This window comes from Cherax quadricarinatus, chromosome 17 (genome assembly GCF_038502225.1).
Source record: "Cherax quadricarinatus isolate ZL_2023a chromosome 17, ASM3850222v1, whole genome shotgun sequence".
In the NCBI taxonomy this organism is placed as follows: Eukaryota; Metazoa; Arthropoda; class Malacostraca; order Decapoda; family Parastacidae; genus Cherax; species Cherax quadricarinatus.
In genome coordinates, this window is record NC_091308.1 from 7,487,070 (window position 1) to 7,511,200 (window position 24,131).

The 24,131-nt window shown below is 39.1% G+C and overlaps 1 protein-coding gene across 2 annotated transcripts in view; it reads left to right on the forward strand.

The window, feature by feature from the left end:
• The window catches only part of Yod1 (Yod1 deubiquitinase), a 28,040-nt gene extending 15,585 nt beyond the window's left edge, over positions 1 to 12,455 (forward strand). For both annotated transcript variants that reach the window (XM_053773353.2, XM_053773352.2), the window contains exons 6-7: positions 1,224 to 1,311; positions 11,041 to 12,455. In XM_053773353.2, the coding sequence (XP_053629328.1) occupies positions 1,224 to 1,311; positions 11,041 to 11,259 (307 nt within the window). In that variant the 3' untranslated portion in view covers positions 11,260 to 12,455. The remainder of the gene's footprint in view (positions 1 to 1,223; positions 1,312 to 11,040) is intronic.
• Positions 12,456 to 24,131: the final 11,676 nt, after the last annotated feature.

Genomic DNA, 24,131 nt, shown 5'->3' on the forward strand with positions numbered 1-24,131 from the left:
AGAATCATAACTATTTCGCTAGAACTCCATTTTTTCTATTGAATAAGTACAAGAAACCACATATTTACTGATGTCAACTATCCAATAAAGTGGTCAGAAATTAGCAATTTTGCCAATTTCACACATTTCAAAAGATGCCAATTTCCAAATAGGGTCCAGAATAAACAAGACAGACATTCCTGGCATTAAAATAACATTTCCTATGTTCATTAGTCATGTTCCCAGGCCCCTCTTACATTTGTTTTGCTTTCCACTTTGAATTTTTATTCTCACAAAAAATAGAAGATTTAATGTTACACAGACTACTGCATTAGTGTAGAAATGGTATAAATAATATCAGCGCATTTGTGAAAGAATATTAGACTCTCTAGTATTGGACGCGTGGCATGATTTGTTTACTTATGAACCTTGACAAAAATCGAACATTTCTACTACTTTGAGGTCAATTTCAAGGTACTTTTCATTGTGAAATCAATCAAAATCATCTAAATTTCTGTAATATGTCTTCCATTCTATAAAATGAGACCAGGGAAACTAGAATACAACCATAAATACCATATGAAAATGCAGTGCAAAGTCGCTGTTTTAAACCAAAAATATGGTCAAAGTTTTTTTTCTAATTACGCACTGTGCTGCAGGATTTTTTTTTATACTGCGCACACTGACCACATAGACCTATTCTTTCATATGTATGCCTACCAGCTTTCTCTTGCTAGATTTGAAGGTGCTAGAATTTAGGCGTACTAGTACGTCAATAACCCTGGTGTGTAAGCCATACTAGTATGTCAGAAACCCTGAAAGGGTTAAAAGAAAAACAAAAGTTTTTCTTTTTAAATTTAGTAATTTATACAGGAGAAGGGGTTACTATCACCTTGCTCCCCAACATCTAATTATTCTTCTTTCAACAAACCACCCGCATCCCACCGAGGCAGGGTGGCCCAAAAGGAAAAGCAAAAGTTTCTTGTTTTAAATTTAGTAATACAGTGTATATACAAGAGAAGGGGTTACTAGCCCATTGCTCCCAGCATTTTAGTCGCCTCTTACAACACACATGGCTTACAGAGGAAGAATTCTGTTCCACTTTCCCATGGAGATAAGAGGAAATAAACATGAACAAGAACTAGTAAGAAAATAGTCTTATATTTACTTTCTATATACCAGACCTACTACTCACATCATCAAAATATGCTCCCATGTATGCTACATATGTTTTGTATTTCCAGATTTGGCGAGGATAAGCGGTATGACTACAGAGTAATTGTTATGTATGATGGAATACATTATGATCCCATCTATATGGAAACATTTGAGGTGAGAATCTGTTTGTGAAAAAATTGGTGGTAAATTAGTTTAGGTGATTAATGGTTATAATAATAATAATAGACAATATAGTACATTGTTACAAAATAAGGAGAAATTATTTTATCAATTCTGAGAAACACCTTGGTTATGCACAGATTTTCATTTAGACTCAAGCTAAACTTAAAATTGCTCAACATTATGCAGTTGTATAATAAAAAAAACCAACTGAATACTAAATATAATATAATCAAGATTTCCTAAGATAAAATTATTAAATATAATAATAATAATAATAATAATAATAATAATATAATAATAATAATAATAAAATAATAATAATAATAATAATAATAATAATGAGGAGCAAGGGCCTGGTAAGCCCTTCTCCTGTATAAATTAATAAATGTAGAAAGAACAAAAACTTATGAAAGTGTTTCATCTTTTTTGGGTCACCCTGCTTTGCTGGGAGGTGACCAGTGTGTTAAAAGAAAAAATTATTATTTTTTATTGTTGAGGTGGTTTGGACATGTAGAGAGAATGGAGCGAAACTGAATGACTTCAAGAGTGTATCAGTCTGTAGTGGAAGGAAGGCGGGGTAGGGGTCAGCCTAGGAAAGGTTGGAGGGAGGGAGTAAAGGAGGTTTTGTGTGCGAGGGGCTTGGACTTCCAGCAGGCATGCGTGAGCGTGTTTGATAGGAGTGAATGGAGACAAATGGTTTTTAATACTTGACATGCTGTTGGAGTGTGAGCAAAGTAACATTTATGAAGGGGTTCAGGGAAACCGGCAGGCCGGACTTGAGTCCTGGAGATGGGAAGTACAGTGCCTGCACTCTGAAGGAGGGGTGTTAATGTTGCAGTTTAAAAACCGTAGTGTAAACACCCTTCTGGCAAGACAGTAATGGAGTGAATGATGGTGAAAGCTTTTCTTTTTCGGGCCCCCCTGCCTTGGTGGGAATCGGCCAGTGTGAAAATAATAATAATAATAATATTATTATTATTATTATTTTTTTTTTATTAACACACTGGCCGATTCCCACCAAGGCAGGGTGCCCCGAAAAAGAAAAACTTTCACCATCATTCACTCCATCACTGTCTTGCCAGAAGGGTGCTTCACACTACAGTTTTTAAACTGCAACATTAACACCCCTCCTTCAGAGTGCAGGCACTGTACTTCCCATCTCCAGGACTCAAGTCCGGCCTGCCGGTTTCCCTGAATTCCTTCATAAATGTTACTTTGTTCACACTCCAACAGCACATCAAGTATTAAAAACCATTTGTCTCCATTCACTCCTATCAAACACGCTCACACATGCCCGCTGGAAGTCCAAGCCCCTCGCACACAAAACCTCCTTTACCCCCTCCCTCCAACCTTTCCTAGGCCAACCCCTACCTCGCCTTCCTTCCACTACAGACTGATACACTCTTGAAGTCATTCTGTTTCGCTCCATTCTCTCTACATGTCCGAACAACCTCAACAACTCTTTCTCATCCCTCTGGACAACAGTTTGGCAATCCTGCACCTCCTCCTACGAATTCTCTGCATTATATTCACACCACACATTGCCCTCAGACATGACATCTCCACTGCCTCCAGCCTTCTCCTCGCTGCAACATTCATCACCCATGCTTCACACCCATACAGGAGCGTTGGTAAAACTATACTCTCATACATTCCCCTCTTTGCTTCCAAGGACAAAGTTCTTTGTCTCCACAGACTCCTAAGTGCACCGCTCACCCTTTTCCCCTCATCAATTCTGTGATTCACCTCATCTTTCATAGACCCATCCGCTGACACGTCCACTCCCAAATATCTGAATATATTCACCTCCTCCATACTCTCTCCCTCCAATCTGATATCCAATCTTTCATCACCTAATCTTTTTGTTATCCTCATAACCTTACTCTTTCCTGTATTCACTTTCAGTTTTCTTCTTTTGCATACCCTACCAAATTCATCCACCAACCTCTGCAACTTCTCTTCAGAATCACCCAAGAGCACAGTGTCATCAGCAAAGAGCAACTGTGACAACTCCCACTTTATGTGTGATTCTTTATCTTTTAACTCCACACCTCTTGCCAAGACCCTCGCATTTACTTCTCTTACAACCCCATCTATAAATATATTGTACAACCACAGTGACATCACACATCCTTGTCTAAGGCCTACTTTTACTGGGAAATAATCTCCCTCTTTCCTACATACCCTAACTTGAGCCTCACTATCCTCGTAAAAACTCTTCACTGCTTTCAGTAACCTACCTCCTATACCATACATCTGCCACATTGCCCCCCTATCCACCCTGTCATATGCCTTTTCCAAATCCATAAATGCCACAAAAACCTCTTTAGCCTTATCTAATACTGTTCACTTATATGTTTCACTGTAAACACCTGGTCCACACACTCCCTACCTTTCCTAAAGCCTCCTTGTTCATCTGCTATCCTATTCTCCATCTTACTCTTAATTCTTTCAATAATAACTCTACCATACACTTTACCAGGTATACTCAACAGACTTCTTTTCTTTCTTTCTTTCAACACACCGGCCATATCCCACCAAGGCAGGGTGGCCCAAAAAGAAAAACAAAAGTTTCTCTTTTAAATTTAGTAATTTATACGGGAGAAGGGGTTACTAGCCCCTTGCTCCCGGCATTTTAGTCGCCTCTTACAACACGCATAGCTTACGGAGGAAGAATTCTGTTCCACTTCCCCATGGAGAACTCAACAGACTTATCCCCCTATAATTTTTGCACTCTCTTTTGTCCCCTTTGCCTTTATACAAAGGAACTATGCATGCTCTCTGCCAATCCCTAGATACCTTACCCTCTTCCAAACATTTTTTAAATAATAGCACCAACCACTCCAAAACTATATCCCCACCTGCTTTTAACATTTCTATCTTTATCCCATCAATCCCAGCTGCCTTACCCCCTTTCATTTTACCTACTGCCTCACGAACTTCCTCCACACTCACAACTGACTCTTCCTCATTCCTACAAGATGTTAATTCTCCTTGCCTATACACGAAATCACAGCTTCCCTATCTTCATCAACATTCAACAATTCCTCAAAATATTCCCTCCATCTTCCCAATACCTCTAACTCTCCAATTAATAACTCTCCTCTCCTATTTTTAACTGACAAATCCATTTGTTCTCTAGGCTTTCTTAACTTGTTAATCTCACTCCAAAACTTTTTCTTATTTTCAACAAAATTTGTTGATAACATCTCACCCACTCTCTCATTTGCTCTCTTTTTACATTGCTTCACCACTCTCTTAACCTCTCTCTTTTTCTCCATATACTCTTCCCTCCTTGCATCACTTCTACTTTGTAAAAACTTCTCTTATGCTAACTTTTTCTCCTTTACTACTCTCTTTACATCATCATTCCATCATTATTATTATTATTATTATTATTATTATTAACCCCTTGAGTGTCCAGACCCCCAATCTGAAAATTTCTCACGGGATTTAAGAATTTTCAAATTTTTTTTTTTATTATTTTTTATTATGGAAATGTAGAGAATCTTTAGCTGAAGGTAATAAAGCAAAAAGTATGAAATTTGATAAAAAACTGACAAAATTATGCTCTCATGAATTTTGCTGTGTGAGCAATATTTACACATCAGCGATTTTTTCCCACTTTGAGTCCCATTTTCGGCCAATTACATTGTTCCATTAGACTAAATTCTTAGCTATTTTGCTAGTATGTGTTCCATTTTATCAATTGAGCACAAGAAATTGCCCAGTAAACTATTTCAACTACCTAATGAAGTGATCAGCAATTGGTAATTTGGCCAATTTCACACAAATTTTATTATATATTAATTTCAGAATAGGGTCCAGAATAAACAAAGCAGGCACTCTTGGCACTAAAAGTACATTTCCTTTGTTCATTAGTTACATTTCCAGGCTTTACACATGAATTCCATTTTGATTTTTTATTCATACAAATAATTTCTATCCACACAAAAAGTAGAAGAGTTACTGTTATGCAATATTATAATAATTGTATAACTAATATCAGTACATTCATGAACGCATAATAGACCCACTAGTTGACATGTATTGGACGCGTGATGGGATTTGTTTACTCTTGAACATCGGCAGAAAATGAATGCGTATTTTCACTACTTAGTTCTAAAGCCCATCGAAATCTTGCCTATTTCTGTAACACAATAGACCGCCATTTAACACGAGTTTATTTGGCATGATTCATGTATAGCACGATTGAAGAATTGTGGCATAATTTTATGTAATACTTTGTAAAATTAATTTAACACAGTTCACGGGAGGGGAAAAAATTTTGAGCACGTGGTCACCCGCGGGATTGGTGGTGGGTTACACCATTGAATCAATGGGGGGAGACCTACTGCCATTCCCTGCCACCATTAAGCCACCCACACCACCCTTCCAGCCTTCAGTTTGGTTCATACATGTGTTGGAAGGATACTTGGGAAACTCGCTGTGTTTCTTTACATACGTATTTTAATTGCCATATCTTAAATCTGCCAAGCAATCATGGCACCCAGTATTTATACAAGTGTTGCTGAAAGTGGCAAGAAAAGGCTTTTAAGTGTTTATGTCTTAGAATAACGAAGAATACAGAGATATTAGACAAGAGATAACCTGTGGCCGTAATGAATCGTCACTGTGCACATAAAATGAGGTAAATATGAATTTGTTTGATTGACTCACTGACTTACTGAATGATTTACTGACTGACTGAGTGACATGACTGACTGAATGACTTGACTTACTGGATGACTTGACTGACTTACTGAATGACTTACTGACTGACTGAGTGACATGACTGACTAAATGACTTGACTGACTGAATGACTTAAAGTTAGACTTTTTCACTGAAGAGGACCCTGAAATGGTGTCTAGAGCAGCTGATGCCTTACTGTCAGTTGTATAGTGTACTGCAGGGTAAAATAGAACAGAAATCCATTACAGAATTTATGCACCCTCCAGTACAACCATCGACTTCAGTACCACAACCTCTACCATCCACCTCAGCCCAGTAGGGCCACAGCATAACTCTCCACTCTCTTCACAATCATCGACAAACACTAGCACCCACAATTTTAGGTAAGAAATACTATTATTTCTGTTGCCTTTGTAGTCTTAAGCAGTAAAAACAACATAATACATCTCAACAGTGAACTACAATTACATATTCCATTTATTTTTGTAAGTTCTGTTGATCTAAAAAAAAAAGTTATTTGGCTTTTTGGGGCTCTTAGGAATGTAAACCTACTTTTCCCATACGTTTTTCAGTTCATTTAACACATTTTTTTTTACCTAACATGGCGTTTTCAGGAACGTAACTACTATGTTAAATGACAGTCTACTGTATATCTTCCATTCTGTCAAATGAGACCAAGAAACCGAGAATACAACCACAAAAGCCATATGAAAATACACCAAAGTTGTTGTTTTAAACCAAATACATGGTCGCAGTTTTTATTCTCTTTATGCACTGCAGGCTGCAGGATTTGTTTTGTGTGCTGCGCACTTACTGCAGTGACCCATTCTGTCATATCTAGGCCCAGATTTACCGCTGACAGCTTACCTGAGTCCTAGGTAGTAGGTTGATAGACAGCAACCACCCAGGGAGGTACTACCGTCCTGCCAAGTGAATGTAAAATAGAAGCCTGTAATTGTTTTACATGGTGGTAGGATTGCTGCTGTCTTTTTTTCTGTCTCATAAACACACAAGATTTCAGGTATGTCTTGCTACTTCTACTTACACTTAGGTCACACTACACATACATGTACAAGCATATATATACACACACCTCTCTGTTTTTTTTTTTATTATTTTCTTACTAGTTCTTGTTTTTGTTTATTTCCTCTTATCTCCATGGGAAATTGGAACAGAATTCTTCCTCTGTAAGCCATGTGTGTTATAAGAGGTGACTAAAATGCCGGGAACAAGGGGTTAGTAACCCCTTTTCCTGTATACATTACTAAATTTATAAACAGAGACTTTTGTTTTTCTTTTTAGGCCACCCTGCTTTGGTGGGATAGGGCTGGTTTGATGAAAAAAAAATTATTTTGTGTTGTACTCTTTATTGCTTAGACACTCAAAATACTCACAAAAAAATATGCACAGAAAAAACATAGTATGCATTCCATAATTATTTAAGATTTCCTTATATTGTGTGTTTTGTTAAATAAGTTTTAACATTTAATACTCTACTGCACATGGATACCTCTCATGTTAAGACTTAAGTCATGACTTAATCCTTTCACTGCCCAGGCCCCCCAAATTAATATTGCTCTCAGTATTCACTTTTTTTTTTTAAATATTTTTTCTTCTCAAATAGTAAAGAATCTTTTTCTGAAGATAGTAACACCAAAACTTTGAAATTTGATGTTAAACTTATGGAATTATGCGAGTGCAAAGTTAGCCTTCTTGGCACAATTTACACATTGGCATTCTCGCCAACTTTGAGTCCTATTGTAAGTCAATTTCATTGTTCTAATTGACCAGATTCCTAGCTGTTTCACTATTATGCCTTCCTTTCTATTGATTAAGCACAAGAAATCACCCATTCAACTATTTGAACAACTGTATGAAGTGTACAGAAGTCCATAATTTGGCCAGTTTTACACAAAATTAAAAAAAATATCAATTTAAAAATAGTTGAAAATAAACAAGGTAAACATTCCTGGCACTAAAAAGCATTTTCTCTGTTCATTAATCATGTCCCCAGGCCTCTCCTATATTACAATTGCCTTCCATTTTGTTCTATTTCTTGAATAATAAAATATAACCAGGAATGATAAATTAGACACATATGCAACACTTGGGTATCTTTATTGAGGAAACGTTTCGCCACACAGTGGCTTCATCAGTCCATACAAAGGAGAATGGTGAAGAACAGGAGGAGTTTGAGGTAATCAGTCCCTCGGCCTTGAGTCGATGTAGTCAGTCAGAATACAGCATATGTGTGAAGACGTAGCTTATATACTGTAGGCAGGAGAAGTGAAGTAGTTGTAGAAGGTATCACATTTAACCAGTGTGGAAGTAGGTCATGCCCAAGGGTTAGGCAAGTGAAGAATGCAGGGAATTCTTCACTTGCCTAACCCTTGGGCATTACCTACTTCCACATTTGTCAAATGTGATACCTCCTACAACTACTTCACCTCTCCTGCCTAAGGTATATAAGCTACATCTTCACACATATGCTGTATTCTCTTCAAGATTGATGGACTGACTACATTGACTCAAGGCTGAGGGACTTATTACCTCAAACTCCTCCTGTTCTTCACCAATATTCTTTGTATGGACTGATGAAGCCACTGTGTGTCAAAACGTTCCCTCAATGAAGATACCTAGGTGTTGCATATGTGTCTAATTTATCAACCTGTCAGTTCTCTGAGCCATTCATCTACCTAACCAGGTATGATTGGTCATGTTTTACTTTGTCCCAATAATTGAATCAAACCTATTTAAATCCCATAAAATGGACTGGAGGGTGTAGGGAGTCCTTTTTGGTCTTTACTTTCTCCATCATGAACTTGTGAGATGATAATTTCACAAGCTTCTGTTAACATTCATTATAAATATATGTTTACTTTCCTGTGTGCTTACTAATATTTCTTAATTCTGTAATATTTCCTTTGCAGTTTAAGAGGCGTTATCTGAGACCCGGCCATTGGGGTGATTATTCAAACAGCCATTAAAAGAATTTCATTATTTTTTTTTTCACAGTGGTTGTTCTGCATTTTTTTTTTTTTTTTTTTTTTTTCAACAAGTGGCCGTCTCCCACCGAGGCAGGGTGACCCAAAAAAGAAAGAAAATCCCCAAAAAGAAAATACTTTCATCATCATTCAACACTTTCACCACACTCGCACATTATCACTGTTTTTGCAGAGGTGCTCAGAATACAACAGTCTAGAAGCATAAACATATAAAGATACACAACATATCCCTCCAAACTGCCAATATCCCAAACCCCTCCTTTAAAGTGCAGGCATTGTACTTCCCATTTCCAGGACTCAAGTCCGACTATATGAAAATAACCGGTTTCCCTGAATCCCTTCACTAAATATTACCCTGCTCACACTCCAACAGATCGTCAGGTCCCAAGTACCATTCGTCTCCATTCACTCCTATCTAACACGCTCACGCACGCTTGCTGGAAGTCCAAGCCCCTTACCCACAAAACCTCCTTTACCCCCTCTCTCCAACCCTTTCGAGGACGACCCCTACCCCGCCTTCCTTCCCCTATAGATTTATATGCTTTCCATGTCATTCTACTGTGATCCATTCTCTCTAAATGACCAAACCACCTCAACAACCCCTCTTCTGCCCTCTGACTAATACTTTTATTAACTCCACACCTTCTCCTAATTTCCACACTCCGAATTTTCTGCATAATATTTACACCACACATTGCCCTTAAACAGGACATCTCCGCTGCCTCCAACCGTCTCCTCGCTGCTGCATTTACCACCCAAGCTTCACACCCATATAAGAGTGTTGGTACTACTATACTTTCATACATTCCCTTCTTTGCCTCCATAGATAACGTTTTTTGACTCCACATATACCTCAACGCACCACTCACCTTTTTTCCCTCATCAATTCTATGATTAACCTCATCCTTCATAAATCCATCCGCCGACACGTCAACTCCCAAGTATCTGAAAACATTCACTTCTTCCATACTCCTCCTCCCCAATTTGATATCCAATTTTTCTTTATCTAAATCATTTGACACCCTCATCACCTTACTCTTTTCTATGTTCACTTTCAACTTTCTACCTTTACACACATTCCCAAACTCATCCACTAACCTTTGCAATTTTTCTTTAGAATCTCCCATAAGCACAGTATCATCAGCAAAAAGTAACTGTGTCAATTCCCATTTTGAATTTGATTCCCCATAATTTAATCCCACCCCTCTCCCAAACACCCTAGCATTTACTTCCTTTACAACCCCATCTATAAATATATTAAACAACCATGGTGACATTACACATCCCTGTCTAAGACCTACTTTTACCGGGAAGTAGTCTCCCTCTCTTCTACACACCCTAACCTGAGCCTCACTATCCTCATAAAAACTCTTTACAGCATTTAATAACTTACCACCTATTCCATATACTTGCAACATCTGCCACATTGCTCCTCTATCCACTCTATCATATGCCTTTTCTAAATCCATAAATGCAATAAAAACTTCCCTATCTTTATCTAAATACTGTTCACATATATGCTTCAATGTAAACACCTGATCTACACATCCCCTACCCACTCTAAAACCTCCTTGCTCATCCGCAATCCTACATTCTGTCTTACCTCTAATTCTTTCAATTATAACCCTACCGTACACTTTTCCTGGTATACTCAGTAAGCTTATTCCTCTATAATTTTTACAGTCTCTTTTGTCCCCTTTCCCTTTATATAAAGGGACTATACATGCTCTCTGCCAATCCCTAGGTACCTTCCCCTCTTTCATACATTTATTAAACAAAAGTACCAACCACTCCAACACTATATCCCCCCCTGCTTTTAACATTTCTGTCATGATCCCATCAGTTCCAGCTGCATATTAACATAAATTAGTCATCTTCACCATTTAGTTCACTGTCTAGTTTTTATTTGTACAACAACATTCACACATCATGAGATACCTTTAAGAATATTTAACAGATTTTTAAAACCTTTATTTATATCTATTTTCTCTATTAATTTCTAAGCTGGTGATTATTTTTCAGGGAGAAAATATTTATATATTTCCAAGTAGCGACGACTCTGTGTTATATCAGGCCAAGGAAATGGCAACTGAAGCCAAGCAGAGTGGACAGTTTACAGATACCAATGTCTTTCGACTTGAATGTAAACAGTGTGGTACCATAATTGCTGGAGAGGACCAAGCACTTGCTCATGCTAAAAAGACTGGTCACAGCAAGTTTGAAGAAGTTCATCGTAATTGATGTTATTTTCTCGATAGCTCTTTTTAACTAATATTCATTTTTTTTAAATTTATGGATCTCATGTGTAGAGTTAGTTCATAACTTTGAATAGTAGCTTTTAAGACTCCTGTTTTTAAAACATACTGTAGAAAAACCTTCATTTTAATTGACTTCAATTTAGCAGATTTTGGAAATTCAGATTAAAAATTGCTGAGTCAGTTGATTCAGGATTTTTATCAGTAGCTTTTAAGATTCCTGTTTTTAAAGCATGTTGCAGAAAACCCTCAGTTTAACTGACCTCACTTTAACAGATTTTGGAAATATAGAATAAAAATTGCTGAATCAGTTGATTCAGAATCAGTGGACTAAGTGTGTTGGTTAAAGAATTGACATATTGTTGCAATTACAAAAAAAATAATCTGTTATCTAAATACCACCACTCACTGGCTACTCTATTATAATGTTGGTTAAATCATTGGCTTGCTGTATATTGATGATAAGTACCGGTGATTTTTACTGATGGACCCCATTTACAGAGTTATACTTTTTTAAGCTTGCATATTGTACAAAGGTGAATATTATGATAACGATTAGCAGAGTAGGTTACACTGCACAATGCTTGCTTAGCAAGCTTAATGTAAGTTTTTATAATTTTTACCATGAAACCCATGGGAAAAGTATTTTCATTGTAAACTAAAACTTGTAGATTTCATCCACCTTTTCATTTTATATTGAGTAATTGAATATGCTAAAATATGTAAATCTTTAAACATAATTATGAAAGATTATTACTAAATGCTTCACTAATTTACTAAATGCCTGCACTTTAACCCTTAAACTGTCCAAACGTAGATCTATGTTTGCGCACTTAGCGCTCCCAATGTAGATTTACATTTTTTTTTTACACAAGAAACAACGTAAAATTGGACGTAGATTTACGTTCGGAGTGCTACGCGTGCAAACGTAGATCTACGTTTGGACAGTTTAAGGGTTGAAGGAGGTGTTTGGGATATTGGCTATTTGGAGTGACATCTAAACTGTCGTATCTGAGCACTTCTGCAAAGACAGTCAGTGGTTATGCATGAATGATGGTGAGTGTTGAACGATGATGAAAGTTTTTTCTTTCTTTTTGGGTCACCCTGCCTTGGTGGGAAATGGCCAACATGTTAAAAAAAAAAAGAAAACTTCACTATCGTACATTTTTGCTTTCCTGAAGATGGAATTTGTAAACTATTGAAGATTAAGCCATGACATTTTAAGTTAAGTTGTAATTATCAATTTCAAGTTATAGAAGCAAAGATATGTTAATGACATTCCATCCTTTCAAGGAGGATGCCATGATACTGGTGAAGGGCTCTTGATCCAGTTTGAGCAAGGTAACATTTTGTGAAGGGATTCAGGGAAAACTGGTTAGCTGGACTTGAATGTTGGAGGTGGAAAGTACAGTACCTGCACTCTAAAGGAGGGGTGGGGATATTTACAGTTTTGGAAGGGCATCTGAACTGTAGTATCTTTGCACCTATGGCAGTGCACTGAATGATGGTGAAAGTGCTTCTTTTTCAGGTCTTCCTACCTCGGTGAGAGATGGCCGATGTGATAAAAAAATATATATATATATTTCCGGCCATAAGATGAGGTTTTTTTTCTAAATGAATATACCCAGTGTTATACCCCATGTCTTAAGAATGCAGGCCACAAAAAAAAAGAAAAATAGGAAAATAACTAAATAGAGGAGAACAGCTGTAAGATTATTAGCTCATGCTAAGCAGGCTCATCTCAAATTTAACTTTTCTCAATTATATATTTGTTCAACCTTCTTATAAAGCTACCCAAGATTTTCAGAATATAAAATTAGAGGATTGTTTTACATGATGGTAGAATTGCTGGTGTCCTTTTTTCCGTTTCATAAACATGCAAGATTTCAGGTACGTCTTGCTACTTCTACTTACACTTAGGTCACACTGCACATACATGTACAAGCATGTATATACATACCCCTCTGGGTTTTCTTCTATTTTATTTCTAGTTCTTGTTCTTGTCTATTTCCTCTTATCTCCATGGGGAAGAGGAACAGAATTCTTCCTCCGTAACCCATGCATGTCGTAAGAGGCGACTAAAATGCCAGGAGCAAGGGGCTAGTAACCCCTTCTCCTGTATATATTACTAAATTTAAAAGGCGAAACTTTTGTTTTTTCTTTTGGGCCACCCCGCCTCAGTGGGATATGGCTGGTGCATTGAAAGAAGAAGAAAATTAGAGGAACACTGTAGTAGGCCTACTGCAGCCTGTTTTTAACCCTTTCACTGTTGACTCCCTCCAAATTTTGTTTTATCTTTAGAAACTCCCCCCCCCCCTCCCACAAAATCTGATGTAATATTAATTATGCAGGCAGGGAGCACTTTGTATTCTGAGCACCTCTGCAAAAACAGTGATAATGTGCGAGTGTGGTGAAAGTGTTGAATGATGATGAAAGTATTTTCTTTTTGGGGATTTTCTTTCTTTTTTTGGGTCACCCTGCCTCGGTGGGAGACGGCCGACTTGTTGAAAAAAAAAAAAAAATAAAAAGGGAGCACTTTACATATTTAGTGGTTTTGCTCACCTTGAGGCCTATTTTAGGCTCGATCATTAATATGCCTTCCCTGCCATCCTTTGATTGCAAGAAACCACCCAATCAACCAAGACAATTATCCTATCAAGCTCCCAGAATTTGATAACATAGCTAATTATACATTATCGTCAACAAATTTCAGTTCAGTAACATAGTTCTAAACAAAGGTTGTATGCATTCGAGCTGCTAAAGCAACCTTCTCTCTGTTCAATAATCATGTACCCAGGTCTCTCCTACATAACCCTTGTCCCCAATTTTGAATCCCCCATCGCAAAAAAATGATACTTTTTCCTATTTCTCAGGTAATAAACCATAATCAAGAATGCTTGGTCTTGGTTTAGGACATTCCAATAATTGAAGGAGACAAGTAAATACCCAGAAAAGTGCTTTGAGGTGTCTTCTAGGGTACTTTTTATAGTTTTATTGGCTGTTTCTTGTATCAGTTGGTAGAATGGAAGACATACTTGTGAAATAGGCAGGAGTTTATTCAGAACTGCACTAAACATCTGAGACAACTTGAACTGCTACATAAAAATGGGCATAAAGACTGAAGGAACATATGTAGAGTCTAGGTAGAATTTTAAGATGGACATGAAAAATTTATTTTAGGTATGATGTGCCATCCCTCAAACTGGGATAGTACCAAGGGAGACTACTTTGGGAGGAAATTATTAAACTTCAAGGCATGATAACATAGTACTTCTAGGAGACTTTAACTTTAGTAAAATTTATTGGAATTCTTTAACTAAGAATGTAGAGTCAGATAACTTCCTAGAGGTTTTTTAAGACAGTTTGTAACAGAAGCAACTAGGGAAAACAGCCTGCTTGATTTAGTTCTGGCAAATGAGAAAACCCTTGCTAATAAACTGGAGATTACAGATGAACTTGGCATGTGCAGTCGTAAATCAATTACATTAAAACTGAATGGAATCATATAAGGGTTCCACAGTTTTTTGTTTAGCAGATTATAGTTGGCTTAGAGAATGCCTTTCATATGCTGACTGGGGTAACAAAGAGAACTATCTATATGACTGTATATTCTGCTCAAAGAACATTTATTCCCTATAGGCAGGCTCTGATCCACCAGGAGGCCTGGTCACAGAACGGGCCGCGGGGGCGTTGACCCCCGGAACTCTCTCCAGGTAAACTCCAGGTAATAGAGAAATAAGATCAAATTGAAGTGATCCAAAAAGTTGAACAGGATGCCTAAATATCTTTTAAGGGTGAAGAAAGGAATTTATAGGTGTATCAAAAGGGGTCATTTCATGAATTAATATATTCACATTAAAAGGGAGCTTTAAAAAGGGGTACAAAAAGCTAAACAAGATTATGAAATTAAAGTTACTAAGGATCTATAAACTAATTCAATAGGTCTTTTTCCAAGTACATATAGAACAAAGGTTAGAGAAAAGTTGGGTCCACTTTAAACTAATTTTGGACAGTTTACTGACAATGAGAAAGAAATGTGCTGAACTTTTAGCAATTATTGGTCTTCACTCAAGAAGACAAATGATATTGTAGTAATTTATTATAGTGGGACTGAGGTAAATAAATATGTAATATCACAGTCACTTGGGATATGGTAATCAATCAGGTAGTGTGATTAAAGCAATACAAGTCATGATAGGAGAGGCCTAGGAACATGATTAATGAACAGAGCAAAGGCTATTTTACTGGCTGGAATATTTAGTGTTTATATTATAATTTGTTGAATTTTATGTAAAATTGGCCAAATTACTAATTTGGAGCGAAACAGAGTGACTTCAAGAGTGTAACAGTTTGTAGTGGAAGGAAGGCGGGGTAGGGGTCGGCCTAGGAAAGGTTGGAGGGAGGGGGTAAAGGAGGTTTTGTGTGCGAGGGGCTTGGACTTCCAGCAGGCATGCGTGAGCGTGTTTGATAGGAGTGAATGGAGATAAATGGTTTTTAATACTTGACGTGCTGTTAGAGTGTGAGCAAAGTAACATTTATGAAGGGATTCAGGGAAACCGGCAGGCCGGACTTGAGTCCTGGAGATGGGAAGTACAGTGCCTGCACTCTGAAGGAGGGGTGTTAATGTTGCAGTTTAAAAACTGTAGTGTAAAGCACCCTTCTGGCAAGACAGTGATGGAGTGAATGATGGTGAAAGTTTTTCTTTTTCGGGCCACCCTGCCTTGGTGGGAATCGGCCAGTGTGATAATAAAAAAAAATAGTTCTAAAATTTGAATGGGCAGTTTCTTGCACTCGGTTGATAGAAAAAAAGGCACATGTACTAGTGAGTTAGTTAGGAATTGGGAGAAGTAAGCATTGGAATTGGCTTGAAATAAGACTCAGATTGGGTGAAATCACTAATCTATAAATTGTGCCTAGACTGCTAACTTTGTGCCTGTGTAATTCTTTAAGTCTTCCATCAAATTTTGCATTTTTGGTGTCATTATCTCCAGAAAAAGATTCTCTAGCATTTCAGTAGATAATGATATTTTTAAACCCGACACTGTCAGCACTTTCAGTTTCTAGGGTTGCATCAGTGAAATGCCTAATGGCTACTTGGCAGATTGTTTAACTTATCAGGAACTATTACCAAACCAGTGTTTTCCTAGACCATTTTAAATCTAAATTTCTTTCTTCTTTCTTTCAACACACCGGCCGTATCCCACCGAGGCGGGGTGGCCCAAAAGGAAAAACGAAAGTTTCTCCTTTTACATTTAGTAATATATACAGAAGAAGAGGTTACCAGCCTCTTGCTAAATCTAAATTTATCCCACTTAAGCCCATTATTATGAGCTCTATTTGTTAGATCCCTTCAGCACCCTATTTATATTTCCTTTGTTTATGTCTTCCACTTCTATTCTTCAGTAATATTTTTCCTCATAGGATATGAAAACACTGCATTGAAGCTAAAACCATAGGTTGCTTTAAAAGTAATTTGAACAAATACATGTATACGAGTGAGCAAGGGGCTAGTAACCTCTTCTCCTGTATAAATTACTAAATTTGAAAAGAGAAACTTTCATTTTTCTTTTTGGGCCACCCTGCCTCAGTGGCATACGGCCGGTTTGTTGAAAGAAGATAACATGTATATGAGTGAGAAGAGTTTGGTTTGAGAAACACTTTCCAACCATGGGGCACTAGATGTACTGCAGAACTCCTTAATTCTTGTTTCTTCATTAGGTATGAAAACACTGCATATATTGATTCCTGCTGCAGAAAAGCCCAGTTTATGTCCATCTATGTGGCATGAAAATACTGATAATTTAACCCAAAGTACAGCTTTCCCTTTTTCTCTTATGGCCAGTTATGAACAGTACCTCCCATTTCCCAGAAGCTGTTTGCTCCTCAGAGTTTTCTGCCTTCCCAAGATTAAACTAGATTAAGCTTAAGATATATTTTGGTCACTGCAAGATCCAAGAAAAGTATTCCTGTACTTCATAAGCCTAGTTTCCTCTACATGAGTACATGCAAAAGCAATAGCGCATAAAGATCTAATGCAGCAAAATGTAAAAATATGTAAACATATGCCTTTGTTTACATATTTTGTTAGATAGGAGTGAATGGAGACAAATGGTTGTAGGACTTGACATGCTGTTGGAGTGTGAGCAAGGTAACATTTATGAAGGGAGTTGAGGAAATCGGCAGGCCGGACTTGAGTCCTGGAGATGGGAAGTACAGTGTCTGCACTCTGAAGGAAGGGTGTTAATGTTGCAGTTTTATAACTATAGTGTAAGTATGCCTCTGGCAAGACAGTGATAGAGTGAATAATAATGAAAGTTTTTCTTTTTCGGGTCACCCTACCTTGGTGGGAGAAGGCCGATGTGTTAATAAAAAAATATAAAAAATAATAGATATGAATATGTATGTGTATGTATGCATGTACATGCAAACACTTGCTTATGTATGCGTATGTGTGTAAACGTTTTTTGTGTGTATGAATATACATGCACTTATGTGTACATATGCTTTGTATGGATTTTTTTTTTCTTTTTTTTTAACAAGTCGGCCGTCTCCCACCGAGGCAGGGTGACCCAAAAAGAAAGAAAATCCCCAAAATGAAAATATTTTCATCATCATTCAACACTTTCACCTCACTCACACATAATCACTGTTTTTGCACAGGTGCTCAGAACACAACAGTTTAGAAGCATATACATATGAAGATACACAACATATCCCTCCAAACTGCTAATATCCCGAAACCCCTCCTTTAGAGTGCAGGCATTGTACTTCACATTTCCAGGACTCAAGTCCGGCTATATAAAAATAACCGGTTTCCCTGAATCCCTTCACTAAATATTATCCTGCTCACACTCCAACAGATCGTCAGGTCCCAAATACCATTCGTCTCCATTCACTCCTATTGAACACGCTCATGCACGCCTGCTGGAAGTCCAAGCCAATCGCCCACAAAACCTTCCTTACCCCTTCCTTCCAACCTTTTCGAGGACAACCCCTACCCTGCCTTCCTTCTCCTACAGATTTAAATGCTCTCCACGTCATTCTACTTTGATCCATTCTCTCTAAATGACCCAACCACCTCAACAACCCCTCTTCAGCCCTCTGACTAATACTTTTATTAACTCCACACCTTCTCCTAATTTCCACACTCCTAATTTTCTGCATAATATTTACACCACACATTGCCCTTAGACAGGACATCTCCACTGCCTCCAACCACCTCCTTGCTGCTGCATTCACAACCCAAGCTTCACACCCATATAAGAGTGTTGGTACTACTGTACTTTCATGCATTCCCTTCTTTTCCTCCATAGATAACGTTTTTTGACTCCACATATACCTCAATGCACCACTCACCTTTTTTCCCTCGTCAATTCTATGATTAACCTCATCCTTCATAAATCCATCCGCCGACACGTCAACTCCTAAGTATTTGAAAACATTCACTTCTTCCATACTCCTCCTCCCCAATTTGATGTCCAATTTTTCTTTATCTAAATCATTTGATACCCTCATCACCTTACTCTTTTCTATGTTCACTTTCAACTTTCTACCTTTACACACACTCCCAAACTCATTAACTAACCTTCGCAATTTTTCTTTAGAATCACCCATAAGCACAGTATCATCAGCAAAAAGTAACTGTGTCAATTCCCATTTTGTATTTGATTCCCCATAATTTAATCCCCATCTCCCGAACACCCTAGCATTTACTTCTTTTACAACCCCATCTATAAATATATTAAACAACCATGGTGACATTACACATCCCTGTCTAAGACCTACTTTTACCGGGAAGTAGTCTCCCTCTCTTCTACACACCCTAACCTGAGCCTCACTATCCTCATAAAAACTCTTTACACCATTTAGTAACTTACCACCTATTCCTATTTGTCAGTTAAAAATAGGAGAGGAGAGTTATTAAATGGAGAGTTAGAGGTATTTTGAAGATGAAGGGAATATTTTGAGGAATTGTTGAATGTTGATGAAGATAGGGAAGCTGTGATTTCGTGTATAGGGCAAGGAGGAATAACATCTTGTAGGAGTGAGGAAGAGCCAGTTGTGAGTGTGGGGGAAGTTTGTGAGGCAGTAGGTAAAATGAAAGGGGGTAAGGCAGCTGGGATTGATGGGATAAAGATAAATGTTAAAAGCAGGTGGGGATATAGTTTTGGAGTGGTTGGTGCAATTATTTAATAAATTTATGGAAGAGGGTACGGTACCTAGAGATTGGCAGAGAGCATGCATAGTTCCTTTGTATAAAGGCAAAGGGGACAAAAGAGAGTGCAAAATTTATAGGGGGATAAGTCTGTTGAGTATACCTGGTAAAGTGTATGGTAGAGTTATTATTGAAAGAATTAAGAGTAAGACGGAGAATAGGATAGCAGATGAACAAGGAAGCTTTAGGAAAGGTAGGGAGTGTGTGGACCAGGTGTTTACAGTGAAACATGTAAGTGAACAGTATTTAGATAAGGCTAAAGAGGTTTTTGTGGTATTTATGGATTTGGAAAAGGTGTATGACAGGGTGGATAGGGGGGCAGTGTGGCAGATGTATGGTATAGGAGGTAGGTTACTGAAAGCAGTGAAGAGTTTTTATGAGAATAGTGAGGCTCAAGTTAGGGTATGTAGGAAAGAGGGAGATTATTTCCCAGTAAAAGTAGGCCTTAGACAAGGATGTGTGATGTCACCGTGGTTGTTCAATATATTTATAGATGGGGTTGTAAGAGAAGTAAATGAGAGGGTCTTGGCAAGAGGTGTGGAGTTAAAAGATAAAGAATCACACATAAAGTGGGAGTTGTCACAGTTGCTCTTTGCTGATGACACTGTGCTCTTGGGAGATTCTGAAGAGAAGTTGCAGAGGTTAGTGGATGAATTTGGTAGGGTGTGCAAAAGAAGAAAATTGAAAGTGAATACAGGAAAGAGTAAGGTTATGAGGATAACAAAAAGATTAGGTGATGAAAGATTGGATATCAGATTGGAGGGAGAGAGTATGGAGGAGGAAATGTATTCAGATATTTGGGAGTGGACGTGTCAGCGGATGGGTCTATGAAAGATGAGGTGAATCATAGAATTGATGAGGGGAAAAGGGTGAGCGGTGCACTTAGGAGTCTGTGGAGACAAAGAACTTTGTCCTTGGAAGCAAAGTGGGGAATGTATGAGAGTATAGTTTTACCAACGCTCCTGTATGGGTGTGAAGCATGGGTGATGAATGTTGCAGTGAGGAGAAGGCTGGAGGTAGTGGAGATGTCATGTCTGAGGGCAATGTGTGGTGTGAATATAATGCAGAGAATTCGTAGTTTGGAAGAGGAAGGGTTGTTGAGGTGGTTCGGACATGTAGTGAGAATGGAGCGAAACAGAATGACTTCAAGAGTGTATCAGTCTGTAGCGGAAGGAAGGCGGGGTAGGGGTCGGCTAGGAAAGGTTGGAGGGAGGGGTTAAAGGAGGTTTTGTGTGCGAGGGGCTTGGACTTCCAGTGGGCATGCGTGAGCGTGTTTGGTAGGAGTGAATGGAGACAAATGGTTTTTAATACTTGACGTGCTGTTGGAGAGTGAGCAAAGTAACATTTATGAAGGAATTCAGGGAAACCGGCAGGCCAGACTTGAGTCCTGGAGATGGGAAGTACAGTGCCTGCACTCTGAAGGAGGGGTGTTAATGTTGCAGTTTAAAAACTGTAGTGTAAAGCACCCTTCTGGCAAGACAGTGATGGAGTGAATGATGGTGAAAGTTTTTCTTTTTCGGGCCACCCTGCCTTGGTGGGAATCGGCTGGTGTGTTAATAAAAAAAAATGCTTTGTATGCATGTATGAACACTTGCAAATGTATACCTTTATGTATGCATGTGTGAATTTATCCATGTGCATATGTTTATATGTGCATATGTATTGAGTATGTATGTATGTATATGAGTGTATTGGGTGAAAGTATGTATGTATGTAGTTACTAGTTGTTAAAGGCACTTGTTGATAAACACTTGGCCTGTGTGTGTGTACTCACCTAATTGTGGTTGCAGGGGTCGAGACACAGCTCCTGGCCTCACCTCTTCACTGATCGCTACTAGGTCCTCTCTCTCTGCTTCCAGAGCTTTGTCATACCTCGTCTTAAAGCTATGTATGGTTCCTGCCTCCACTACATCTCTTGCTAGGCTATTCCACTTCCTGACAACTCTATGACTGAAGAAATACTTCCTAACATCCCTATGACTCATCTGAGTCTTCAGCTTCCAATTGTGACCCCTTGTTTATGTGTCCCCTCTCTGGAACAACCTGTCTCTGTCTACCTTATCTATTCCACGCAGTATTTTGTAAGTCGTTATCATGTCTCCCCTGACCCACCTGTCCTCCAATGTCGTCAGTCCGATTTCCCTCAACCTTTTTTCGTAGGACATACCCCTGAGCTCCGGAACTAGTCTTGTTGCAAACCTTTGCACGTTCTCTAATTTCTTGACGTGTTTGACCAGGTGTGGGTTCCAAACTGGAGCTGTATACTCCATTTTGGGCCTGACGTACACAATGTACAGTGTCTTAAACGATTCCTTACTAAGGTATCGGAATGCTATTCTCAGGCTTGCCAGGCGCCCGTATGCTGCAGCAGTTATCTGGTTGATGTGTGCCCCCAGAGACATGCTCGGTGTTATGGTCACCCCAAGATCTTTCTCCTTGAGCGAGTTTGCAGTCCTTGGTCACCTAGTCTATACTCTGTCTGTGGTCTTCTTTGCCCTCCTCCGATCTTCATGACTTTGCACTTGGCAGGGTCGAATTCAAGAAGCCAGTTGCTGGACCATGTGTCCAACCTGTCCAGGCCTCTTTGAAATCCTGCCTGATCCTCATCTGATTTAATTCTCCTCATTAACTTCACATCATCTGCAAATAGGGACACCTCTGAGTCTATCCCTTCCATCATGTCATTCACATATACCAGAAATAGCACTGGTCCTAGGACTGACCCCTGTGGAGCCCCGTTCATCACAGGTGCCCACAGTGATACCTCATCCTGTACCATGAGTCGTTGTTGCCTCCCTGTCAAGTATTCTCTGATCCATTGCAGTGCCCTTCCTGTTATACATGCCTGATCCTCTAGTTTCTGCATTAGTCTCTTGTGAGGAAATGTGTCGAAGGCCTTCTTGCAGTCCAAGAAAATGCAATCAACCCACCCCTGTCTCTCATGTCGCACTTCTGTAAGTTTGTCATAGAATTCCAGAAGGTTTGTGACACAGGATTTGCCTTCCATAAATTCGTGCTGGTTATCATTTGTAATCTTGTTCCGTTCCAGGTGCTCCACCACTCTCCTCCTGATAATCTCCATGACTTTGCATACTATACAGGTCAGTGACACTGGTCTGTAATTTAGTGCCTCTTTTCTGTCTCCTTTTTTAAAAATGGGAACTACGTTTGCGGTCTTCCATACCTCAGGTAGTTGCCCATTTTCAAGGGATGTGTTGAAGATTGTGGTTAATGGCACACACAGTATATCTGCTCCCTCCCTGAGGACCCACGGGGAGATGTTGTCCGGTCCCATTGCCTTTGAGGTATCAAGGTCACTTAGCAGCTTCTTCACCTCCTCCTCAGTTGTGTGCATATCGTCCAGCACCTGTTGGTCTATTCCCTGTTGGTGTCCCCCTCTGTCCTGTCTTCCCAAAGCCCTTCCTGTCTCCACAGTGAATACTTCCTTAAATCTCCTGTTGAGCTCCTCGCATACCTCTTGATCGTTTCTTGTGAGTTCCCAACCTTCTTTCCTCAGCCTGATCACCTGGTCTTTGACTGTCGTCTTTCTCCTAATGTGGCTAAACAGCAGTTTCGGGTCAGACTTGGCTTTCGATTTTATGTCATTTTCGTACTGTCACTGGGCCTCCTTATCTATGCATATTCATTTCTGGCTCTTCGACTGATCTTGTTTTATTGGGTCCTTCGCCTTCTATACCTCTTCCATTCTCTAATGCATTTAGTTTTTGCCTCCCTGCACCTTTGGGTAAACCAAGGACTCGCTTTGGTCTTCCCATTGTTTCTGTTGCCCCTGGGAACAAGTCTTTCTTCTGCCTCCTTGCATTTTGTTGTTACATACTCCATCATTTCATTTACTGTCTTTCCTACCATTTCTCTGTCCCACTGCACCTCCCGCAGGAAGTTCCTCATACCTGTGTAGTCCCCCCTTTTATAGTTTGGCTTTTCCCATTCAACTCCTGTTACCTTCTTCACCTGTAACTCTACTATGTAATCAAAACTCAAGACTATGTGGTCACTAGCTCTGAGGGGCCTCTCATATGTGATGTCATCAATGTCTGAGCTACTCAGGGTGAACACAAGGTCCAGTCATGCTGGTTCATCCTCCCCTCACTCTCTGGTAGTGTCCCTGATGTGTTGATGCATGAGGTTTTCCAGTACCACATCCATCATCTTGGCTCTCCATGTTTCGGGGCCCCCATGGGGCTCCAGGTTTTCCCAATTGATCTCCCTTTGGTTGAAATCACCCATAACCAGTAACTTTGCTCTGCACGTTTGAGCTCTTCGTGCCACCTCAGCCAGTGTGTCCCCCATCATCATATTCCTCTCTTGGCCTCCTGCAGTTCTGTGGTGGGTTATACATCACAGTAATGACTGTATGTGTGTGTGTGTGTGTGTGTACTCACCTATTTGTGGTTGCAGGGGTCGAGTCACAGCTCCTGGCCCCGCCTCTTCGCTGATTGCTACTAGGTCCTCTCTCTCCCTGCCCCATGAGCTCTATCATACCTCGCCTTAAAACTATGTATGGTTCCTGCCTCCACCACATCACTTTCTATGCTATTCCATGGCCTGACTACTCTATGACTGAAGAAATACTTCCTAACATCCCTTTGATTCATCTGAGTCTTCAACTTCCAATTGTGACC